Source organism: Rhinolophus hipposideros (assembly GCF_964194185.1).
Source record: "Rhinolophus hipposideros genome assembly, chromosome: 14".
NCBI classification, from domain to species: Eukaryota; Metazoa; Chordata; class Mammalia; order Chiroptera; family Rhinolophidae; genus Rhinolophus; species Rhinolophus hipposideros.
In genome coordinates, this window is record NC_138060.1 from 38,520,569 (window position 1) to 38,540,993 (window position 20,425).

The 20,425-nt window shown below is 45.4% G+C and overlaps 1 protein-coding gene across 7 annotated transcripts in view; it reads right to left on the bottom strand.

Annotated features, from left to right (window-relative positions):
* Positions 1-238: 238 nt before the first annotated feature.
* TBC1D5 (TBC1 domain family member 5) overlaps positions 239-20,425 on the bottom strand; it is a 503,965-nt gene continuing 483,778 nt past the window's right edge. For all 7 annotated transcript variants that reach the window (XM_081072580.1, XM_081072576.1, XM_081072581.1 and 4 more), the window contains 3 exons: positions 11,320-11,399; positions 10,360-10,497; positions 239-4,091 (listed from right to left, as the gene is read on the bottom strand). In XM_081072580.1, the coding sequence (XP_080928706.1) occupies positions 3,789-4,091; positions 10,360-10,497; positions 11,320-11,399 (521 nt within the window). In that variant the 3' untranslated portion in view covers positions 239-3,788. The remainder of the gene's footprint in view (positions 4,092-10,359; positions 10,498-11,319; positions 11,400-20,425) is intronic.

Genomic DNA, 20,425 nt, shown 5'->3' on the forward strand with positions numbered 1-20,425 from the left:
GCGGTTAAGCAATGTGCCCAAGTCAGAGAGAAAGGGAATAGCAGAGTAAGGTGTGAGCCCTGGGTCAGGCCTGGGCCCCAACTCCCCCGTGCAGTGGTGTGGGTGAAGCCGGGCGGCGGGTACAGCTCATCATGCACCCCCACCCCGCCGTGCATGGCACAAGGCCCTACGAGTCAGGCCTGGCCAACACCTTTTGTCCCCAATCCCCGCCTGGAACAACTCGACTTCCATTCTGTTTCACATTATTCTTTTATTATAATCGTATTGAATGGGATTACTTTGCCAAAAGGATAAGTCATTTCTTAAATCAATATGAGTTGTAAAGATGCATGAGAAAAAAGTGATAGGATATAAATGGCACAACTGAGTATTCCATAAATCAAATAAATTGTACCATTGTGAGAAAAAATATTATGACAACTTTTACATGAAAGTAGTCTCAAGCCTGTTTATAGGAACTTTATATTTCTTTTTAATACCATAAAGAGAGCTTTTGAAAGTAATACTGCGGAAGCGGTTTTGGCCTGCAAGAAGGAATCCTGGCTTGCCAGCAGTCGCCCTCAAATCATCCTGCCCACCTCTCGCCACAGCACGGCCTCCCCAGTGTCCCTGCTCTGGACGCGTGGGGGGCAGGGGCCAGATGTGCCTCTGCAGGGGAGGAGGGATGGGACAGCCGCTCAGCACTGGACGGAAATCCATACACACTTGTTCTGTAATGAGCTCTGAGGGGCAGCTTCTTGAAGAAACAAAAAGAATAAATTTTGGTCAACTCTGGCACGTTATCAGCAGGAGACCACAGGACTGTCACAGAATTTTATATTTGTTCATCGTCTCTGACAAAGAAGAGTCATTCTTGTTAATGGCGAACACTCAAGCCGCCGAGGGCTGATGCACAGATTCAACTCAGTCACACAGAGGAGGCGAATCACAGGGAGGTCTTCGTTTATTGTTAGTCACATTCATTCCGCAGCCATACGATTTCTTACCAGATTGCAGTTAGCAGTGAACGTTAGCAGGAGGTCACCTTTGGAAGAATAATCCAGTATAATTAAATGTTTCAAGTGTTATACAACCCCTTGGCATACACACAAGGTAAGGCAAAGTCATGACGATTTTCTTTCTCTAATCTGTAATTCTCATATGTAATACACAGATAGAATTCAAATTTCCAAACTGATCAGAGAGGAATCACGAATACAGGGTACATGTATAAAAAAGTAGATGATGAGAATTAATCTAAACTTAATGTATATAAAATATATTTCACTGCTAAGAATCAAAACACGAGAGAGTTCCAATGGTTACCACATCTGTTAAAGAAAAACAAAAAGGTTTCATATATTCAGGATTTTAAAAATGTGCAATGAAACATTAAGTATCTGATAGAATGATAAAAAGGAACAAATTCTTTAATAGTACTGTAACTAATGATATGCCAACAATGCTCAGTTATGAAAAATAAAAACAAGTCACTTAAAAAAGAGTAAGACAGTAACTGGATTCTCGTGTCCCATGAACCTGTGGGAATTTGAGTGACATTGTCTGTGCTCCCCCTGATGCGTTTCTGTTCTCTGAGGAGACAGCAGCTTGTTGGGGGCCACAGAAGCAACACTCCAAGTGACCCCATGGGTTCTCATGTGGCACCAGCACAGGAGCACAGAAGTGAGGACCCGCCGCTACGTGCTGGCAGGGCTGGGAGGTTTCAGGCAACTAGCCGACGACTGTCGGGGTGGGGGACGTCTGGCGGCTACAGTGTCGCCAGTGACACGGCTACTGTGACTCTAGCTTAGGGCAAAAGATGCTGAACGTGAGCAGACTGCTGTGTCCGAGCTGCCAGAGCACAGCCAGCTCCAGGGCCCTTTCATGTGTCCTGGAGCCCCAGTGAGGACAGTCCACATGTCTTCCCTTAGAGCTGAGGACTCCGACACCTTCCCAGGACCGGTCCCTTGAGAGTAACTCATGACAGCTCCTGAGCAGCTGCAAGGCCACTCACTGTATGGCCTTATGACGTATCAGCAAGGGGACCTAGACTTGGCACAACCTACTCAGTGAGTCACCCGAAAGGGTGCTGAGCGGGCCCCTAAGAGTCAGGAGCCAGAGCTAATCAGCGCATCTTTGAGCAAGCGTGGAAGGCCGCCCTGCCATCTGAGCAAACCCCAGTTACCATTCACCTTATGCACTGATGTGGCAGGCAATTTCTCTGCTGGAGTTTAAGAATAAATTGTAGAGCTAGTTAGAACCTAAGAGGAGTTGATTCTGGAGTCATCACTTTTCTTGGAGAGTGAGTGGGAAATCTTATCATTATCACATTTGTCTATAGAGAAACATGTCCAGCAGTGGCTGGGATGTTAGCCATGTCTGTCCTATCCTTCTCTCCGTGGCTATCCGCCTGCTGCCACAAAAGCTCCTGCTGCCCAGGGGCCTTGTCGTCCTCAGGGGAGCCCAAAGAACTACTCACCCCAGGGCGAGGGCTGCTCCACCCTGATGGAGGTGAAATAGGCATGGTTCTACCCTGTTAGAGTTCCTGCTCAGGGAAAGGAGAGGACAGGTGTCCTTTCAGGGCTCTTCCTTTAGGAGAGAAACAGCTTCTGTCTATCACACGTCCCTGAACTGCCAGCTGACAAGGGGACTGTCATTTTGTGCCGAAGCCCGGACGGCTCTGATAGGTTGGGCCGGCCCTGCCTGGCACTCCTGCCAGGGGTGCAGTGCACTGCTGAGCACAGGCCCGCAGCTGCGACACCTGGCTCCCAGCAAGGGAAGTGCTGTGCAGAAATCCTGCGTCCTCCTGGCATCTGGAATGTTCTCTAGGAAGCCCTGCTCCCCCACAAGGGACTCCAGGTCTGATTCCCTATTCCTGCTGCTGCCTTAAGGCCAATGGGAGACCCTGCCTCTGGATACTAGTGAGCTTGGGTTTTTCCCTTTACTCCTCAGTTGACAGGTGAACACAGCCCCCAAACTTCAGAAACTTTATCAGAAAATCGATTTGACCCCATAAAGTCAGGGTAATTTTCCAATTCAAGGAGGTAACATTCTTACAACCTTTGAAATCAGTGCAGCAAAGATTGGCTTAAAGAAACCCTATTTTCTGGTGTAACAGATTCTAAAAAGTCAAAAACAGTTGTTTAAGAAGGGACAGTGATGGCCAGCATCGATCTGGCCTGAGATGTCGAAATGTTTTTTAAAAAGAAGAAATCTGTAGCACATCACACCTAAATATGATTCCTAAGTTTAGAGCCTGTTTCTAAAAATCATTTTAACTTTCTGAGAGGACAGTAATGGGTTTTTTCCAGCCCTGAAATCCACTATTTCTAGTCCATTTTGTTGCATTTGGCGTTGCCATATGGATTCCCAAGGGAGGAATGGAACTGGTTCAGATACAAAATTCCAGAGAAAAAGATTTCTTGATATCAATTTTCTTATGCTGGACGCTCCGAGGGAGGGAAGATTTGAAACCAACTCTTATTCCTTCTTCCAGATATAACTGACGGAGTTGCCACAGCTTCTCAGTTAGGGAGCAGAGGACAGGAAAAGTCATTCTGACTGGTTTGGTCTCCGACAGTGAGTGTGATACCGGGTACTACCCAGCTCTGCCTCAGAGTGAGGTGGGGCAGGGGTCAGCCCAGTCTGCACCTGGTGAACAGCAGTCTGTGTGCTCTGTGGCCCTATTTGCTTCTCTCTAAAGGGTTCCAATGGGGTGCTCCAATGTCACATGCATGCTGGGAAAGAGGGGTGCCCACTGGGGGAGCTGGGCCTTGGGGCTGCTGAGGGGGGTGGCCTGGGCACTGTGGTCAGATGTCCAGGGGGCTCACGATGGTGAAGCCGGAGTCCTTGCTGTTGCTGCTGCTGTCCTCGTCGGGGCTGGAGCTGGGGTTGCTGGAGGAAGCCGAGGCTGGGCCCAGCAGAGGGTCGGAGAACACCAGCAGGGAGCGGGCCAGGGCCTCGCTTTTCCCAGATGTGCTTCTGAGGGTGCGAAGAGGCTGGGCCTGGCCCGAGAAGGACCCCTTGGCGCTGCCCCCCTCATCTTCTTTGGAAACCAGGATGAAGTCATCTGAGCTCCCTCCATCTGTGCGGTCTGATGTTTCTGAAGAGGCCTGTGAAGTACAGTCAGAAGTACAGGGGATGAGAAGACACCAGTGAAAAGAGAGAGTGAGGGAGGCCCTGCGAGCTGGGGAGCGCTCCATGGAGACTGGGCCACCTCACCCTCTGCTCTTCCTTGGGAAGACACAGCGCTCAGTCCTGCTTCCCTGGAGCCCAGGCACTTCCCATGGTGCAGGGCCAGCCCTTCGCAGGCTGCATGTCAGCTACCAACTACCAGGAAGGGGGAGAAAACCTCCTACCTGATGAGTTGTTAGGAGGGGCCAGCGCAGGAGCCAGTGGGCTGCAGGCAGAATCCCTGCCAGCTTCGCTGGCACCTGCCGTGCACATCACTCATCCTCCTGGGGCTCATCTGTGAAAGGGGGTAAGGACAGTGCCTCTGTCCTCGTGTGTAGTCACCGCGTAGTGAGATGACGTGAGCAGATGAGAACCGCACAGGGCTGGCTCCCTAGATCTGGAGCGATTTTACTCCTTGCTCAGGAGAGAGCCTCAGAGGAGCTATGTATTGCATCTCACCTAGATCTCATAGCTAGCTCATCCTGGGGTGCACTCGGGCTTCCCCTGGGACAGTGTGGTAACTGGTAGGTTCTACAAACATGAAAACCAGGAACGGTAATTGCAAGTATATGGCAAAAAGTATAGAGATGGAATTGCATTACCCTATACTTATTTTCCTTTCTTTCGAAGCAATTACAAGTAGCATTTTGTTTTTTAACTAAAGAAGCAGACATCCATGAACATCGGGAAAGGTTCTGGGTTGTGAACAGAGAAGCTGGGATGGAAGTAAAGCCATAGTTTGACCGGGAATGTTCCAATGCAGCCTGGCAGAACAAGCACCTGCCCCAGTGCTGATGGAAGCCCACGTGGTGCCCACACCTGCTCCCTGACCCAGTGTGTGGGGACTGGTGCAGGAGTCTGAAGTCCAGGAGATGTACAGAGCCCTTGGTGGGAAGTGCCGCCGGCTCCCCCGGGTGCTCTGACCTCCAGACCAGCACGGCCAAAGCCGCCTGTGAGCTGAGGGCAGGGCCTGGACAGGCCGTTAGCAACACTTCTATGGGAAATCTGAATCTCATGCTCTCCTTGGTGACATGGGACGTGAGTGGCTAAACAGTGGCTGACATACTGAATTGGAGGACAGAAACAGAATTTGCCTGTAAGATCACAGTGCTGAACCAACAGGCCTTGAGGTTCTTCATCTCAAGTTTTAAAGCTGCTTACATTCTGTAAACACATTAATTCTTACCACACTGAGGAGGTATGCCGTACATGGCACTCTGGTAGAGGGGGACGTGATCACAAATGGCTTTACGGCAGCTTGGCAGAGAAAGACGGTCCCTTATGTCCCCATTATGTGCCTCTGTCTGGGGCACCTGGTCAGGACCATGTCATCTTGGGGGATGCTAGAAGGGACGTCTGCACATATGCACATAGGCTGTGGGTACCTCAGCTCTGACCTCCTACCTCCAAAGCGTGGCTACTTCGTTCATATGACTGTCGCCCTGCACTGGATTCTGGGAAAACCTTGACCTCTCACCCCACAGACAGTCCATGGCTGGAGTGCTGCTTCATAGAGCTTATCTTAGGTTGAAAATAAAAAGAGCATGTATAGTGGGTCCTATTTCTAGAGTGGCCCCTCTCCTACAGAAATACTACAATAACCTATTCTCCTTTAGCTTAGAGTGAGGATATGGGCAAGACTTTGAAGAGGAGAAGTATGTTACAAAGCCTGTGGCTAGTAAAGGTAAAGAGGGTGCCTACCATCACTGTAATTATCTGGCATGTTTCTAGAAAGGTAGTGGAGTCAAGTTATTTATTGTGGGTAAGCCACCCCCTCGCCCCCGCACCTCCCTGCAACCAATTCCCAGATAACATCACAGACTGGCTTAGACAAAGCATGTTAGAGCTGATGGGGCCTCAGCAACCATTTTCTTTTTGTTACCCCTCCCCCTACGTTTATATTATAGATCAAGAAAGAAAGCTGAGATCAGAGGCCCGATGGCTTGGCCAATGTCACAAAGTAAATGAACTTTTTTGGACTCCCACCTAGAACTTTTTTGTAGACATAAGGATGCCTTATTTCTGGATTTCTGTAGCAGCCTTAGCCTCTGCCTGGAGCCATTTACATCATTTACAGAAACTTTATACATTTCCAGGTCAGCCCTCTCTTTTTGTATGTATTACACAATTTTAACCTGTCAGCCCTGCCAGGAACCACCACGATATACACTGACCATCCCACCTTGCTTCGTTTCTTAGATTGAGTTTAGCATCATGGTTGAAGCAGGTGAGCCAAACTCTAGACCAGTGCTGTACAACAGAAACTTTCTGTGATGATGGACGTGTCATCACTTTGTGCCATCCAATATCACACATAGATACCGAGCACATGAAAGGTGGCTAGTGGGACTGAAGAACTGCAGTTTTACCTCTGAATTCTATTTAATCGTAATGAATTTAATTTGAAATGGACACATATGGCTAGTGGTTACTGTATTAGACAATGCAGCTGCAGACCACACAGATAAAAATAGGGACCCAAGTACCAGTGAAGCATGGGATAGGGGCTGGTACACTAATGCATCCAGGGGTCCCACAGAGTCCTGCCTTCCACTGCAATGGATTTGAGTGAAGTTTATCCAAAACCTCCCGAAGGAGTGTGTCAAGGACAGCCTCTGGGTGTAAGGGACAGAATGTGGCTCTTTTCACCCTATAGAATATAATTTCACATGTCTGTTTTCAGAGCTGGAGGGAAGGTTTACAAATCCAATGGGAAGAAGGTTACCAGCCACATCTCCACCAACCTCCCAGTAGGGAACTGAGCACATGCATCCCACAGAGAAAGAGCCCTTTCCAAGGTTGGATGGGAGGACCATGAGCCACTGGCTCCAAGGCCGGCGAGCCTGGTCCTCTGCATTGTTCTCTAGACACACTTTGTGATTGACTAAGAAAGCAAAGACAATCATTCCTCAGTTAGGAAGGAGTGGTGGCACAACCCACCACAGACCCCACCCATGGTCGTCACACCTCCAGAAAATGTTGCAAAAGCCTGCCTCTAGCACCGCTCACCAGCCGCTGGCCCCTGGTTTACTGGAAGCTCCTGAAAGCAGGAGCTACATTGCATAGCCATGGACACCTAGTACCAGTCACAGCAGGCCCTCAATTCACACTGGAACCAAGGACGGAAAAAGCCCACTTCTACTTGGCACACTGGGCACGGGTGTTCCTGTGCACAGCCAGCAACCACGGCTCCTTTCCCCACAAGCAGTGATAAAGAAAAGCCAGCGGCTCCAAGGCTTGGGACGGGGGTTCCTGCAGGAAGTAGGTGGGTCAGGGCATCCTGCCTGGTGGCTCCTTTATCCAGATCCCTGGCAGCTGCAGTGGAAGGCCCAGGGATTGGCTTGTCCGGGTGACTTGCTTACTTGCATCTGGGATTTCTCTTGCCTTTCCTCCCATGAAGATGAGAGAAGAGCACTGCTTCCCAATTGCTCCCTTCCTCTGTTAAAAACCCTTTTCAGGAGTACTAGTTTTTTGTAAACTACTAACACCCTTGGGCAAGGGGCCATGGCAGGCAATGAGTATAGAACAGAAGCCCTTCTGTTTTCCCTTCTCCCACTTTTCTTCTTTCCCACTTAACCCTATAGCGGAAGCGAGAAGCAAAGAAGGCAGCAGTGGGGTCTCTAAGCCCAGGAAGGGCTGACTGTGCTTCAGAAGCAAGCGCAGAAGCGAAAGGTCTTTTGGATGTAGCTGGGCCAGAACAGGGCATATCATATTCATCTCCCTTCTAGCTCATAGCTCATCTTGAGTTTGCACATTTGGGTCCATCAGGGCAGTGGAGTAACAGGTAGGTTCTTACAAACATGAAAACCAGGAATGACAACAACAAAGTATAATCAACAAATTTTAAATTGAGCAAATTCATTAGTGTGTTTGAAAGGTCTTTGTCTGTAGTATTTTAACACATTTGACTAAAAGAATGATGCTAGATTTTTAAATAACATTGTCAATTAAAAATGGGTTGGGGCTCAGCAGTATTTGAATAAATAAATTATTTTTGAAAAATTAAACATCTGTGCAGGGAAGGAGAATTAGGAGGGACTAATTAAATTAAACTTGCAATTTTAATGTTGCATTCATGTGGCTAAAAATGCAGACTCAAAATGCTTTATGAAAACTTCCTTTTAAAGCTGGATGAAATTAACCATACAGGCCTCTCTCTTATTGAAGAGTACTCTTAAAACTAAAAAGAACTCCCCTTCTAAAATATCACTTTGCTTTTTGAAAATCATAAAAAATAAATAATTTACAAGCATCTGGATGTTAGTTTTTGACAAAGTGACTTAGATGAGATTTTGCTAAGGTTCATTTTTCAAGAGGACACTGTAAGCCATTTAAAAAGAAAACTGTTAGACATTTTTAGTCTTGTCAGATAATGCTCAAGGAAGCAGCGTGGTGTACCTAGAAGCTTACAGGATTGGGGCAGGGGTTCTGAAAACATAATGCCAGGTGAATCCGTGTGTCTCTCTGGCCTGTTTTCTCACTCGTGGAGCAAGCAGGCAGGACTAAGCACATGAGGAATTTCTTAGATCTTTCCTGACTGGCAAATTCTGTGATTTTATGTTAGAATAAATTCCATCCACTGTTGACACCTGAGAGCAGGGGTTGACACACTACAGCCCATGGGCCAAATCTGACCTGCAGCCTGTTTTTATGTGGCTTTCAGGCTGTGAATGGCATACACAGTTTTAAAGGGTTTTAAAGACAAACAAATAAACAAACACCAAATACAAAAACAAATATGTGACAGGGACCATATGTGGCCCGCAAATCCTACAACACTATCTGGCTCGTCACAGAAAAAAAATTGTTTACCTCTCTGCCTTAGAGGATGGACATAAATGAGAAGTCCTTCTCCATGATGTCAAAAAAGGTGGGGAAACAGTATGGAGGTTCCTCAAAAAATTAAAAATAGAACTACCTTATGACACAGCAATTCCATTCTGGGTATTTATCCTAAGAAATCCAAAATAATTAATTTAAAAAAATATGTGCACCCCTATGTTTACTGCAGAGCTGTTCACAATAGCCAAGATTTCCAAGATATGGAAAACAACAGAAATGCCGATCAACAGACGACTGGATAAAGAAACTGTGGTACATGTATATACAATGGAGTATTACTCTGCCTTAAAAAAGAATGAAATCTTACTATTTGTGACAACATGGATGGACCTAGAGGGTATTATGCTAAGTGAAGTCAGACAGAGAAAGACAAATACCACATGATTTCACTTATACGGGGAATCTAAAGAATGGAATAAATGAGTAAACAAAACAGAAATAGACTCATAGATACAGAGAACAAACTGATGGTTGCTAGATGGGAGGGGGCTTAGAGGATGGGTGAGAAGGTGAAGGGATTAGGAAGTACACACTGGTAGTCACAAAACAGTCATGGGGATGTGAACTACAGTATAGGGAATATAACCAATAATGTAAAGACTGTGTAGGGTGTCAGATTGGGTCCTGGACTTACCAGGAGGGTCACTTCATAGATTATATAAAAGTCTAACCACTGCACTGTACACCTGAAACTAATATAAAATAATATTGAAGGTCAATTATGATTAATATATATAAAATATATATGTATTATATATAAAATACTATATATACTTTATATATACAGTGACAAGATGCAAAGTACAGCATAGGGAATATAGTCAACAGTATTGCAATAACTATGTAGGTGTGTCAGGTGGGTAGCAGACTTGGGGGTTATCACTTTGTCAGGGGAGTCAATGTCTAATCACTATGTGGTTTTGTACACCGGGAACTAATACAAAAAATTCTAACCAAGTGAAATACACTCAAGACAGCATGAGGAAAGCATGGACAGTACTTCCAGTGTTAAACGGGAACGGAGGCATCCGCTGGAGGCAACTGGCCAATAACCGAGGCAGCGATCTGGCTTTCTAACGCCACATGATAGGCCTGGCAGGAGGTTTAGGCCAGAGCTGCTGCGTAAAGGTGTGCAGGTTGTGTATGGCCCAACTCTATGAGACACTAGTGGAACTATTTTTGTAAAGGGCGCCCCCAGGGTACCAGAGGGTACAACGTGCAGTTACATGTAGCACCCCTGGCTCAGGCCACCTGTGGTATTTTACAGCTAAACTTCACATATGGTCACGTCGAGGCACTTTGGTAGGGGTTTTCTTATTCATAACTTTGGAGAACAAGTGATGTTGTTCGTCAGAGCTCCTGTACCTGCTCTGTGGCCGCAGGCAGCTGGTCACCGTGGCCCTGGCCGCTGTAGTGATCATCTGAGATAGTGATCTGCTCATTTTCCTCGGCCTCCAGCTGGCTCTGGTTGAAACGCAGGGAACCTTTCAGAATATCTTTGATCTATTTTCCAAGAAGAAGAAAATAAATGAACAAGATGAATGAGTTTGTTTTTAAATGCTAGCTAAACCACTAATACATTTAAACGAGACTTGTCATTGACCCTTTTTTCATAGTATGGATACCAATATATTACCGTAAGAAAGAAACAACAGAAAAAAAAATCTCACTCTATCAAAGCCACTGACTTATTAATGACCAAGGAAAGTTTTGGAGTCTTATCGGCAGGTTCTCACAGGGTCAGACATGGGTGTCACATCCTTGGCAGTTATCTGAAGCAGGAAGCATCGTTTCCCTGCACACCCTGCCCCACTGAACAGCCCCGGGATCCTGAAGTGCTCCAGGCCAGCCACGCTGTTCCTAACACAGGCAGACTTCTGAGAGCAGCACACTGATTCGCTGGCATTTACTTGGCGTGTAGCCCTGTAAGGGCTGTGTACATGTGGCCCTCGAGGGTCTGAGGCCAGCAGCAGGTGGGGATTATGACCTGTACTCCAAGGACATTCCCACATATATGGAAACGATGAGACATCGCACTGGACCACACCACACCAGCTTTGGGTGAGGAGCAAACAGAATGGGCTGGGTAAGAGGAAGGGCAGAGGAGGGAAATGGAAAAGCAGTGTAGTCAGGCTAGTCAGACATAAGCACCAGCTGGAGCAAAGGGCCTAAGGAGGTGGAGATTCAGGAGGGGCTCTGTCTGAGAGGAAGTGAGTGGCTGGGGGAACACTGGCTCTAATCTAGTAGTCCAGGCCCTAGGGTGCGCTCCCCAATGGCACACAAAGAGGGGCCCTGTGGGATACAAAGCCACATCTGTGGACATACCTGTTTTAATCCTGCCAGGGAAACCAGAATTTGATCTTCTTTTTCCAAATTTTCTTGTAGTATCACATCCTGAATATTTACTGAAAATAGAAGAATGACATTTTGTAACTAATGCTCTGAGCATAACTTATCTGCTGCCACACCACAACTTCAGATAAGCTTGGGAATTTTTCTGCCTAACTTCATAGCAGCTATCGCACCACGGCTGGTGTCCCAAACTGCAGATGGGACAGGTCCTGGGCAGAACAGAAGGGAGCACGGAGCCTGAAACGCACAGCCTTCCCGCCAACATTCCACAGTACATTCTTATAATGACAGTGTGTCTTCACTTCCTCAGGGACCAGGCGAGTCTGCGGACCAACAGTGTGGTGTACGCCTCGAGAGTTCAGGCAACTCCTAGGAGGAAGGGTTTCAGCCTGGGCTTCCTACATGCCTCACAGTTCTATGCCGTTCACTCACCTCTCTCGCTAAAGACCAGTTCCTCCCAGGTGACTGAAATTAATAAAGACACTGTCTTTAAGGATTTAAAGAGTAAAGCATGTTGTCGATTCAACAGAATGGTAAAACCAAAAGGACAAACTCACTGCAGGTTACCATCAGGCAACGATGCCTACGGAGTGAGCCGACATAAGGCAGGAGCTGTTTCTCTCTGTCCTCCAGGAGACTTAGCCTCCCCCTGAGAAGTCATCCATCCAGACCTGATCTGAGGGAACCTGCCCAGCCAGTGCTGACCAGCAGGATCTGCATCTCACCAGGTTGCCCACCAACAGGTTCAACATGCAGCGGTCCTCAGCCTCCTCCCCCACCTGCCTGGGGGAACTGGCCTTACTGAACGGGGATTCCCAGGAAAGCTCAGGGGGAGTGACAGCTCCTCCCTGGGGCTTTGCAGGAGAATGTGTGTGTGAGGGCAATTAAAACACACTTTAAGAGATACTGATAGGCACGCCAATTTGAAAATCACTTCAATAAGCAGGCTCACCCTCCATTAACATCTGTTTTCTCATTTTTTGTGGCCTTAAAAAATACCCATTTATAAGGTCTTACGTGCCACATTCATTTGTAGGCATTCACGCATGAAGCTGTCCCAGTCTCTGCTCGGGTCTCAATTCCATGCTGGCCCCAACCGCCATCAGAGCTGTGTATTACCGCTTGCTTGCTCACCTCCCACGGTGGGAGAGACAGAGCTAGCACACTGTCCCTTGGCCTGCAGGCCCTGTCCCCAAATCAGAGCAGCAGCTCCTTCTTCTGGTTCAGCTTTCGGCTCCCGCACTGCCTCCTCAAGGCCATCTTCCTGCTCAAACTAAAGTCGCCCAAGTCACCCTCTAGTCTCTGCCACATCACCTTACACTATGTTGATAAGAAGCACTTGTCACCCTCTGACATTATCGCATGCATCTGCAGGCTTACTTGTTGTCCATCTCCCCCAATAGGATATAAGCTGCCAGCCTTTGGAATGATGCCTGGTACATTTCAGATACACAATAAGGATTTTACTGACTAACTAACTAAATGCATGAACAAACATGGAAAAACCCTCCTGCAAGTTGCATTTCAAAACACTGCTCTTCGAAATACTTCCAAAAAGCATTTCCAGTCAGGGGCAAGGCAAACACTGATGCCATCAACACGAATCCAGCCTGACAATTGATGAGAATCTTCAATAAGTCTATCAACCATGCTGATGAGTCCTCTTACATACACACTGCAGCAGAAAAACAGCAGCTTTTATTTATTCAGAAAATGTGACTGTAGTTTCTGACTAACAGAAAGGCCTACTCCCAAACAAGAAAGCAAGATGAATGGGAATAGAATAATAGATGTAATTAAAGAGAGAATGTTTTTGGTTTCCTTAAAAGCCTATAACAATTTGTTCTCTCTCAATAAAAAACAACAACAACACAAAATCCACTCAACAAGACATTAATGACAACCAAATGCAGAAAATTAACAAGAAACAGTTCTGTAGGTCTTTCAGAGGATCGGACAAGGTTACTTTTGTTCCTATGGCTGCTATGGTTTTTAAGGCAGAGCTCTGAGGGCCTGAGGGCGACCTGGGGCAGCAAGCACACAGCAGCTGGGGAGTTTGGCAGGGTGGTGGGTTCTGCCCCATTGAGCTGCTGTGTCAGCAGGGCCAGCAGGGGGACAGCTCCCAGGCCCTGAGGGGAAGCTCAACAAATGAATGCAGGAATACTAGGACATCTGTAGGAAGTATGGGGGCCTGCTTGGCTCCAAGAAAGTAATGGAGGGGAGGCCCTTGGAGGCTATACCCAGCAAATCAGGTTGGCCCAAAAAAGAGGAAATCTGAACAAAAACATATGTGATGTCTCCTGCCTGCCCCTTTTATAGTCTGCTGTGGGCACATCCTTTTAAAGCAAAAGGATTTGGCTATATCGCTTAACTCCTGCCCCCAATGTAATTAATGGTGGGCTCCCTGGTCAGCAGCAACACGGACCAAAGGCATTTAGGATCACAGGCTACAGGCCAGCAGGGCAGTCAATGGCTCCAGTGGGTACAGAGGCCCAGAAATATGCAGGATATTTGTTCAGATGCGACGGTTAAGCTGTAAGAGATTGAGCTGTGTTTAATTAGCAAGTTTTAGGCCTTGGACTGCCATTGGTGGGAATGGAACTTCACAGCAAGATTTCTACACATTTGAGTTTAGGTATGTAGATTTCCTACCCCACTAGAGAAGTACTGGAGTTCACTTGAAATCTTACAAAATCATACTGGCTGTGTTGCCTCAACATCCCATGAACCAAGAAACACTAGCCACCTTTTCTTGGATGCCCTTTTTGCTGCGAGCCTGCCAAGAGATGTGTGGTGATACTGCAAGAGTAGATTGAAGAGGGGAAAGGTGCTAAAGGCAGAAGATAGGAATGTACTGGGAAGATGGAACCATGCCTATCTTTCATTATAGGCCTAAGTGGGAATAATGCTCCATGTCCTGCAGCCTACCTTCTTCCCCATGTTCTCTCTCTTGATAAGAGCATGAATGGTCAACAAGCCTAGATCTCTATTCACTGTTGTCCTGTCTCGTTCATCTAAAGAGGTGGCAGAGCTGCTGCTGGGTTACCCCAACTCCACCCTCCATCCCTTCCTCACCAACATGTCCCAGATTGTATTCAGAGCCACACTGTGTACTATTTCCTTTCAGTCAAGGTTGGTCACGTGACACAGCTCTGGCCAATGAGTTGTAAGAGAGTCCCTGGATGGAGCTTCTGGAAAGCTCCTCATGGGGCATTGACTCAGTTTGCACCTTTTGGGCCTTTTCTCTCCCCATTTTTGCTGCTAAAATGCTGGCAGGAGCTCCTTGAGTCATCTCCATGCAAACATGCAGATGAGGATGACAACTTAAAGACCTCTGCTATAATCAACTAGGATGATTAGTCTCACTTTCAAAAATCCCGGGTTAGAAATCCAAATTAAAACAAAAGGGCATCTTCAAAGGCTGTTAAATGTTTTGAATATAAGAATTTTCATTTTATTAACACAGTATTGCCCACGTAAATCCTAACCCTTTCCATTATATATTGATTCAAGGTGTCATTTAGAGACATTCCACTAATATATAACCTCTCAGTAACAAATCTACTGCTTTCAGTAAGTTGCATCTGCATGTAAAAATAAAAGAATATGTCTTTTCATGCCTTAAAATATTAATGGCAGAAATGTGAAACATTTAAATTTGCAATGTAATGCACATTTTTTTCTTATAGCAAGAGGCAGAAAAAATTATGATATAAAGGCTCTTACTTTTTGTTTCTGTGCAGCAGAAAGAACACATTCTTTATAATCTCCAATTTAAGTATTATATGTTATAAATGTTGGAATACTAAAACTAAAGGGGGAAACCTCACATAACTAACTACTTCTGTGGAAATTACACAAAAATCTCATCAGCATAACAATCCCATGGTGACTCCACTGTTTTTAATGAAATGTCAATGCCACTGAAATAGATCTCCAAGTCTAAAGGTAATGGAAATGGCACACAAATTACTTTTCCAATTTCTTAAAAACCTATTTTCTTCAATGCTAGAATAAAAGTGTTTTCATTTAAATGGCTGGTATAGAAGGTAACATAAGCTTATATTCATTATGAGGGGTAGCAGAAAGGGGACAAAAGCAGAACTAATCTATTTATAGTGGAGGTGGGACTGGGGAAGTTATGTAATTTCCTGTGCATGAGGGGGTAATAACAGAACCTTCCTCATAGAATTACTGTGAAGAATAAGTAAATGAGCATAGCACCTCATAGCTTTCATTTCCATGTGGCTGTATTACCTGCCTAGTCCAACAACCATTCTAGACGAGGATCAGCATTCTAGTACAGAAAAGGGAGCCAGACTCAGAAATGCCAGCTCTGTTATTTGAGGTCTCATGACTGGAAAGGGCGGAGCTAGGATTACATTCCCTATCATCTGGGTCCTGACCCTCCCCCCACAATTATGTATATGGCAATGGTGGAGGGGCCAGAGAGATGAAGGGGTACAGGATGGGGTCTTGGCACAACGTAGGGTGCCTTGAGATGCTTGTGCCTTATGTGGTGGTGGAACTGACCTAAGTAAGGTCAGTCAGAATGAGGAAGTCACCTCGATACAAACCACACTGCTAAACCATTTCTACTGGATCTTTCAGGAGCACTGGCGCTAGCCTCAAACAGCTGGGATTTTGATGAACTGTCCTGTGATCTGTGTGTCACTAAAACCATCAATGAGATGGGGGTAATACCTATCTCAGAGGGTTGTTTTGGAGAGACTAGATAAGATAATCAAAGTGGTCCACTTCTAGCATATTGCCTAGTACTATTATTGCTTAATATGTTTTTTTTCTCCTTTTCCAATATCTTAAATACCCAGATAAGTGGATTCTGCTCTCTGAGGTTCTCTCATCTCTGACAGAGATTTAGCTACCCTGACCTCTCTTTGACAGTCTCATGTAAGGACTGTACCAGACTCTAAAGAAGCAATATGCAGGCTGTTACAAAATAGAGAGGTCAAATATAGTGTTGACCTAGGGTCACATACATGCCCAGAGCTGGCCTTTAGTCAAGGAAGGGGGCAGACCTGTCATTTGTCACTATTGACTTTGGCTGGACTATTGGGATTTCTGTTTACAGAGCGTGTGTCAGTTGTCCAGACGTTGGCAGAAGGCAGGTTCAGGAAACTGTGGGCATCAAATTCACCCTTTAATGAACGTATGGTGTGCATCTCTATGTGTCCCTGCAAATGCCATTCCTCTTCTAAAAGGCCCCCTATTCTCCTCGTGGTACCACACCTCTCCTTGTCTCCAAAGTCCACCTTAAAACTGTTCTCAAGCATCAGCTTTCCATTAACAGTCTTCCCTCTGAAAGCATCTATTGTTGGACTCTCTCCAACATCTATTGTTGGACTTTCATTTTTCACTCTTGGAACTATAATTCATGGATGAGGCTCAAAGACTAAAAGTTTCCTGAAACTGCACAATTCTACATGGCAAATCCTGGACCCAAGGTCTTCGAGTTCCAGATGTGGTACTCTGCTCACTATATCCCTATTACTTCAAAACCTACCTGGCCCAGCTTCTGAGATTACCTGTGCTCTGGGAGGACTTCGGTTTGCTTCAGGTGAAGCTATGTGTCGCTTCTGTGATTTGTGTTGAGATATATTCTCTTTGTGCTCTCTCCCTACTTTGAAGTTTTACTCATCTCTTCCATACACATTGAGCTCAATTTTAGATTACCACTCTTCCACTTTACCCTTCCCCCAACCTACTTCTTCCAGAACCTATTTTTACATCAGAGAGCAGGTACTTAGTAAGTACTGGCTGAATGACTCATGTGAGGCTTTCCCAGCAGCATCAGGTCTGATTTTTATCTCCCGAGAAACAGATGTAGGTGAGGTATTTCTCAGATGAAGAACTAAGGGACACTAACATGATAACCCAGATCCCAGAGAGAGAAGTGGTGAGGGGAGGTGGGAGGTGAAGGGAAATTACATTCATTAATGGCCTATTAAGAGCCAAGGGCTGAGTCAGGCACTTCATGCTCAGTATTTTCTTAAAAAGCACATCACAAAGAAAATATAACCAAGGGTCTTATTTTGAATTCAGCTACCAGAATGGCCGAAAATCCTAAACTCAGTACTGGGAAAGCAGCATCACTGAGGGAAATCCAAGGGTGAGACTGGCGTGCATTATACCTAAAAACAGTCATTAAACAGTTCTTTCAAGTAAACTGAGTGTGCTTAGCAGAGTGCCAAATCTTCACTCATTTCTACCGTCTGGTGTTTTATTCTCTTAGGGTTTACCACCCTGCCAGCCAGTGACCGAAGCATGACTCCTTACAGTAAAATCTATTGTAGTCATGACATGGCTGTCACCTTACAGTCAACCAGAAAAAGAGACTTGACATACATTTTTAAACTTAAAAGGTTCTGCGCTCCAGTAATGGTTACATGCCTTTGCCAGAATATGTACTTGTAAAAATCAAAACAGAATACATAGTGAGGGCCTTACTAATACGAAATATCATGGGGTTTTGTCATTATGCCCTCTCATTTGGGAGCAATGAGACAGGAGAGTAGTTTGGTTAAGATTGTCGTAAAATTATATCATTTATTCAAATAAGACCCTTTGAATTGGGTTGAAGATGGATACACTTTTTGTGTGAATTTCAGGCCATAAAAAGTGTTGCTGACAGAAGGATCCAGTGGAAGTTCAGTGCCCCTCCTCAGCTGGGCGTCTAAACATGGCCCAAGGCAACGGACATTAGCCTTCTTACCTTGGGCGGCCCCTCCCCCCACTCACAAGCTCCTAAGCTCAGCCTGAGATGCTGGCAGTGGCCATAAAGTCTGTGAGCTTTCAAGCAATTGGCAGCAAGCCTGTTTCCACAGAGATGGGGTAGATACGTCCTTTTTCTATTGGGTATTAGCTGGAGAGGGCTGGGAGTGAGGGGCACGGAGAGGCAGCCTGGTATGGAGGGATGAGAACAGGCTATGTGGCCAGACAGTTTAAGGAAGATGAAAAATTTGGGAATTTATATTTAAAAAAAGAGGAAGAGGGAAAGATACTCAATTTGGGCTCCTCCTATGGAAAAGTATGTGGGGGAAATGGAAGAGAGCCAGAAAATGAAAATAAAATGATGGAAGGTGGATAGTCTATACTGAGGTCAGATGATCAGAGTTGTGGTATCTTAGCCTGGAAAAGGAGAAGATAGTGTACGGTTTGCTAGGTTTTTCTAAATAGGTATAGGGTTGGTACGAGGAAGACACTGACCAATTGTTGATGCTGATCAAGACTTCTGATAATAAAACCTGGTGGGGGATGAAATGGTGGGGGAGACTTCAACTAGAATAGAACAAGTTCAGAAAGGCTGGAAAAAAAAAAACACTCTGAATTTTAGATGACTGAAGGATGTGTCAGCGAGCTGGGGGAGGCTGTGAGCACTCTGCCTACACACTTGAGCTGCACGTGTGCCAGAATTTGGGGAATGAATACATTCATTGACTTTTGCCCAAATAATTTTAAGTTCTCTTGCTCCTTGCTGCTTCCAGTCATGGGCCAGTAACATCAGGTCAACTGGGTGTTGTTAGAAATGCAGAACTTCGGCCCCACATCAGACCTGCTGAATCAGAATCTGCATTTTAACAGGATCCTCGGTGGAAGTGTGTATTTTTCTCCTCTAGAGGACTCTGCTGCCCACAATTAAATGTAGTGCTTAAAAGTCTTACAATAATTATGAAAAGCTTTTATCACAGCATGGTTGACGGAGAGAAAGCTGTCTGGTGATCACATTTTCTCTCTCAGTTTTTCAAATGTCATTAGTTAATTGCCTTACTGAACATTTCCATTGAAAGACGTCCATTGAAAGTTGTTTTTATAAACATGAGAAAATCGGATTTGTAAAGTTCTTGCAGAGGCAAATAAACTAATTTTCAAAACTGGCCTCCTTTGACAGCTAATTCTGGCATAAATATTATGACAAGTGTAAAATCAGTAATGCTGTGTGCAATAAAACAGCAGAAGACCTGAAATCCAACTACTAATTCAAGTGTAGCCTCAGGAGAAGCATCAGTGAAAGAGAAGCCAAGGACTGGATTTGGGTCTGGACTCCTGGTGCCAGCTAGCTGTGTGTCATTCACCCTTCCCAGGCCTTGGTTTCCTTACCTGTGAGATGAAGAGCAGCTGAGAGAGCTGTTAGGGCTTCCACATTTTTAACATTCTAAGATCCTATGAGCTACCGTACTCTCAGCAAGAGCATGGAAAATGTAATTTCTCTGAATTCACTTCACTGAACCCTCCCATTGCTTGTATGTACCACCAATGGAGAGCAAGCTACTGGAAACCAGCGTCTAAATACAAAACAAATGATGGAAAGACCTCTCCTGGGAGCAGGCAGGTGTGGGCATTAGAGGCCAGTAGGGTGAGCAGCTCATACTCCTGTAAACAGCTGGCAGCTTAGCCCAGCTGCTCACAGATCAGAGAAGGGCTGCTCACCCACGTGCAATTACATGTGAAGTACAGCAAATCTAAAAATAGCCTGAGCGCAGGCTCAGGGTTAACACAGGACTGCTGATGGCTTTCAACTCAACTGTCAGGATGACAGGAAGGGGGGTAACTATAGCAACAGAAAAATGAACACAAAAAAAGTCCTCTGAAGTCGACAGGAAAAGTTCAGATTTAATAAAACTTATTAATATTTTTAATTCCTGTTTCTAAATCTTTGACTTCAAATAGTTCAATTCTGTGGAGGTAATAAAATTAGAATTGCAGTCGAGTTTTGATAAAACAAATACTCTCTCTGTTTTGGGTTCCAGATCCATAAGGAAATACTGCTAACCTATCAATTTTATTGCCTCTATAATTAAAGGACCAGTTGAACAAATGCCTTTATATAATTTTTAACTGAGAAGCTTTTCTCTCTATTTGTTCTATCAGTTATAATAATAGCCTTAAGCGGTACTTGACATTTTAAGATATTACTACATGTCCGATGATAAAAATGTACGGTGATAATGGAATTCTCTTGAAATGAAAGGAGCTTGGTGAAAGCGATTCATGTTAGGAAAGGATGCAGAGAAGTATGTCCTGGGAGAAGTTTCTGAGGCAGCACTCACAGCTCCCACTG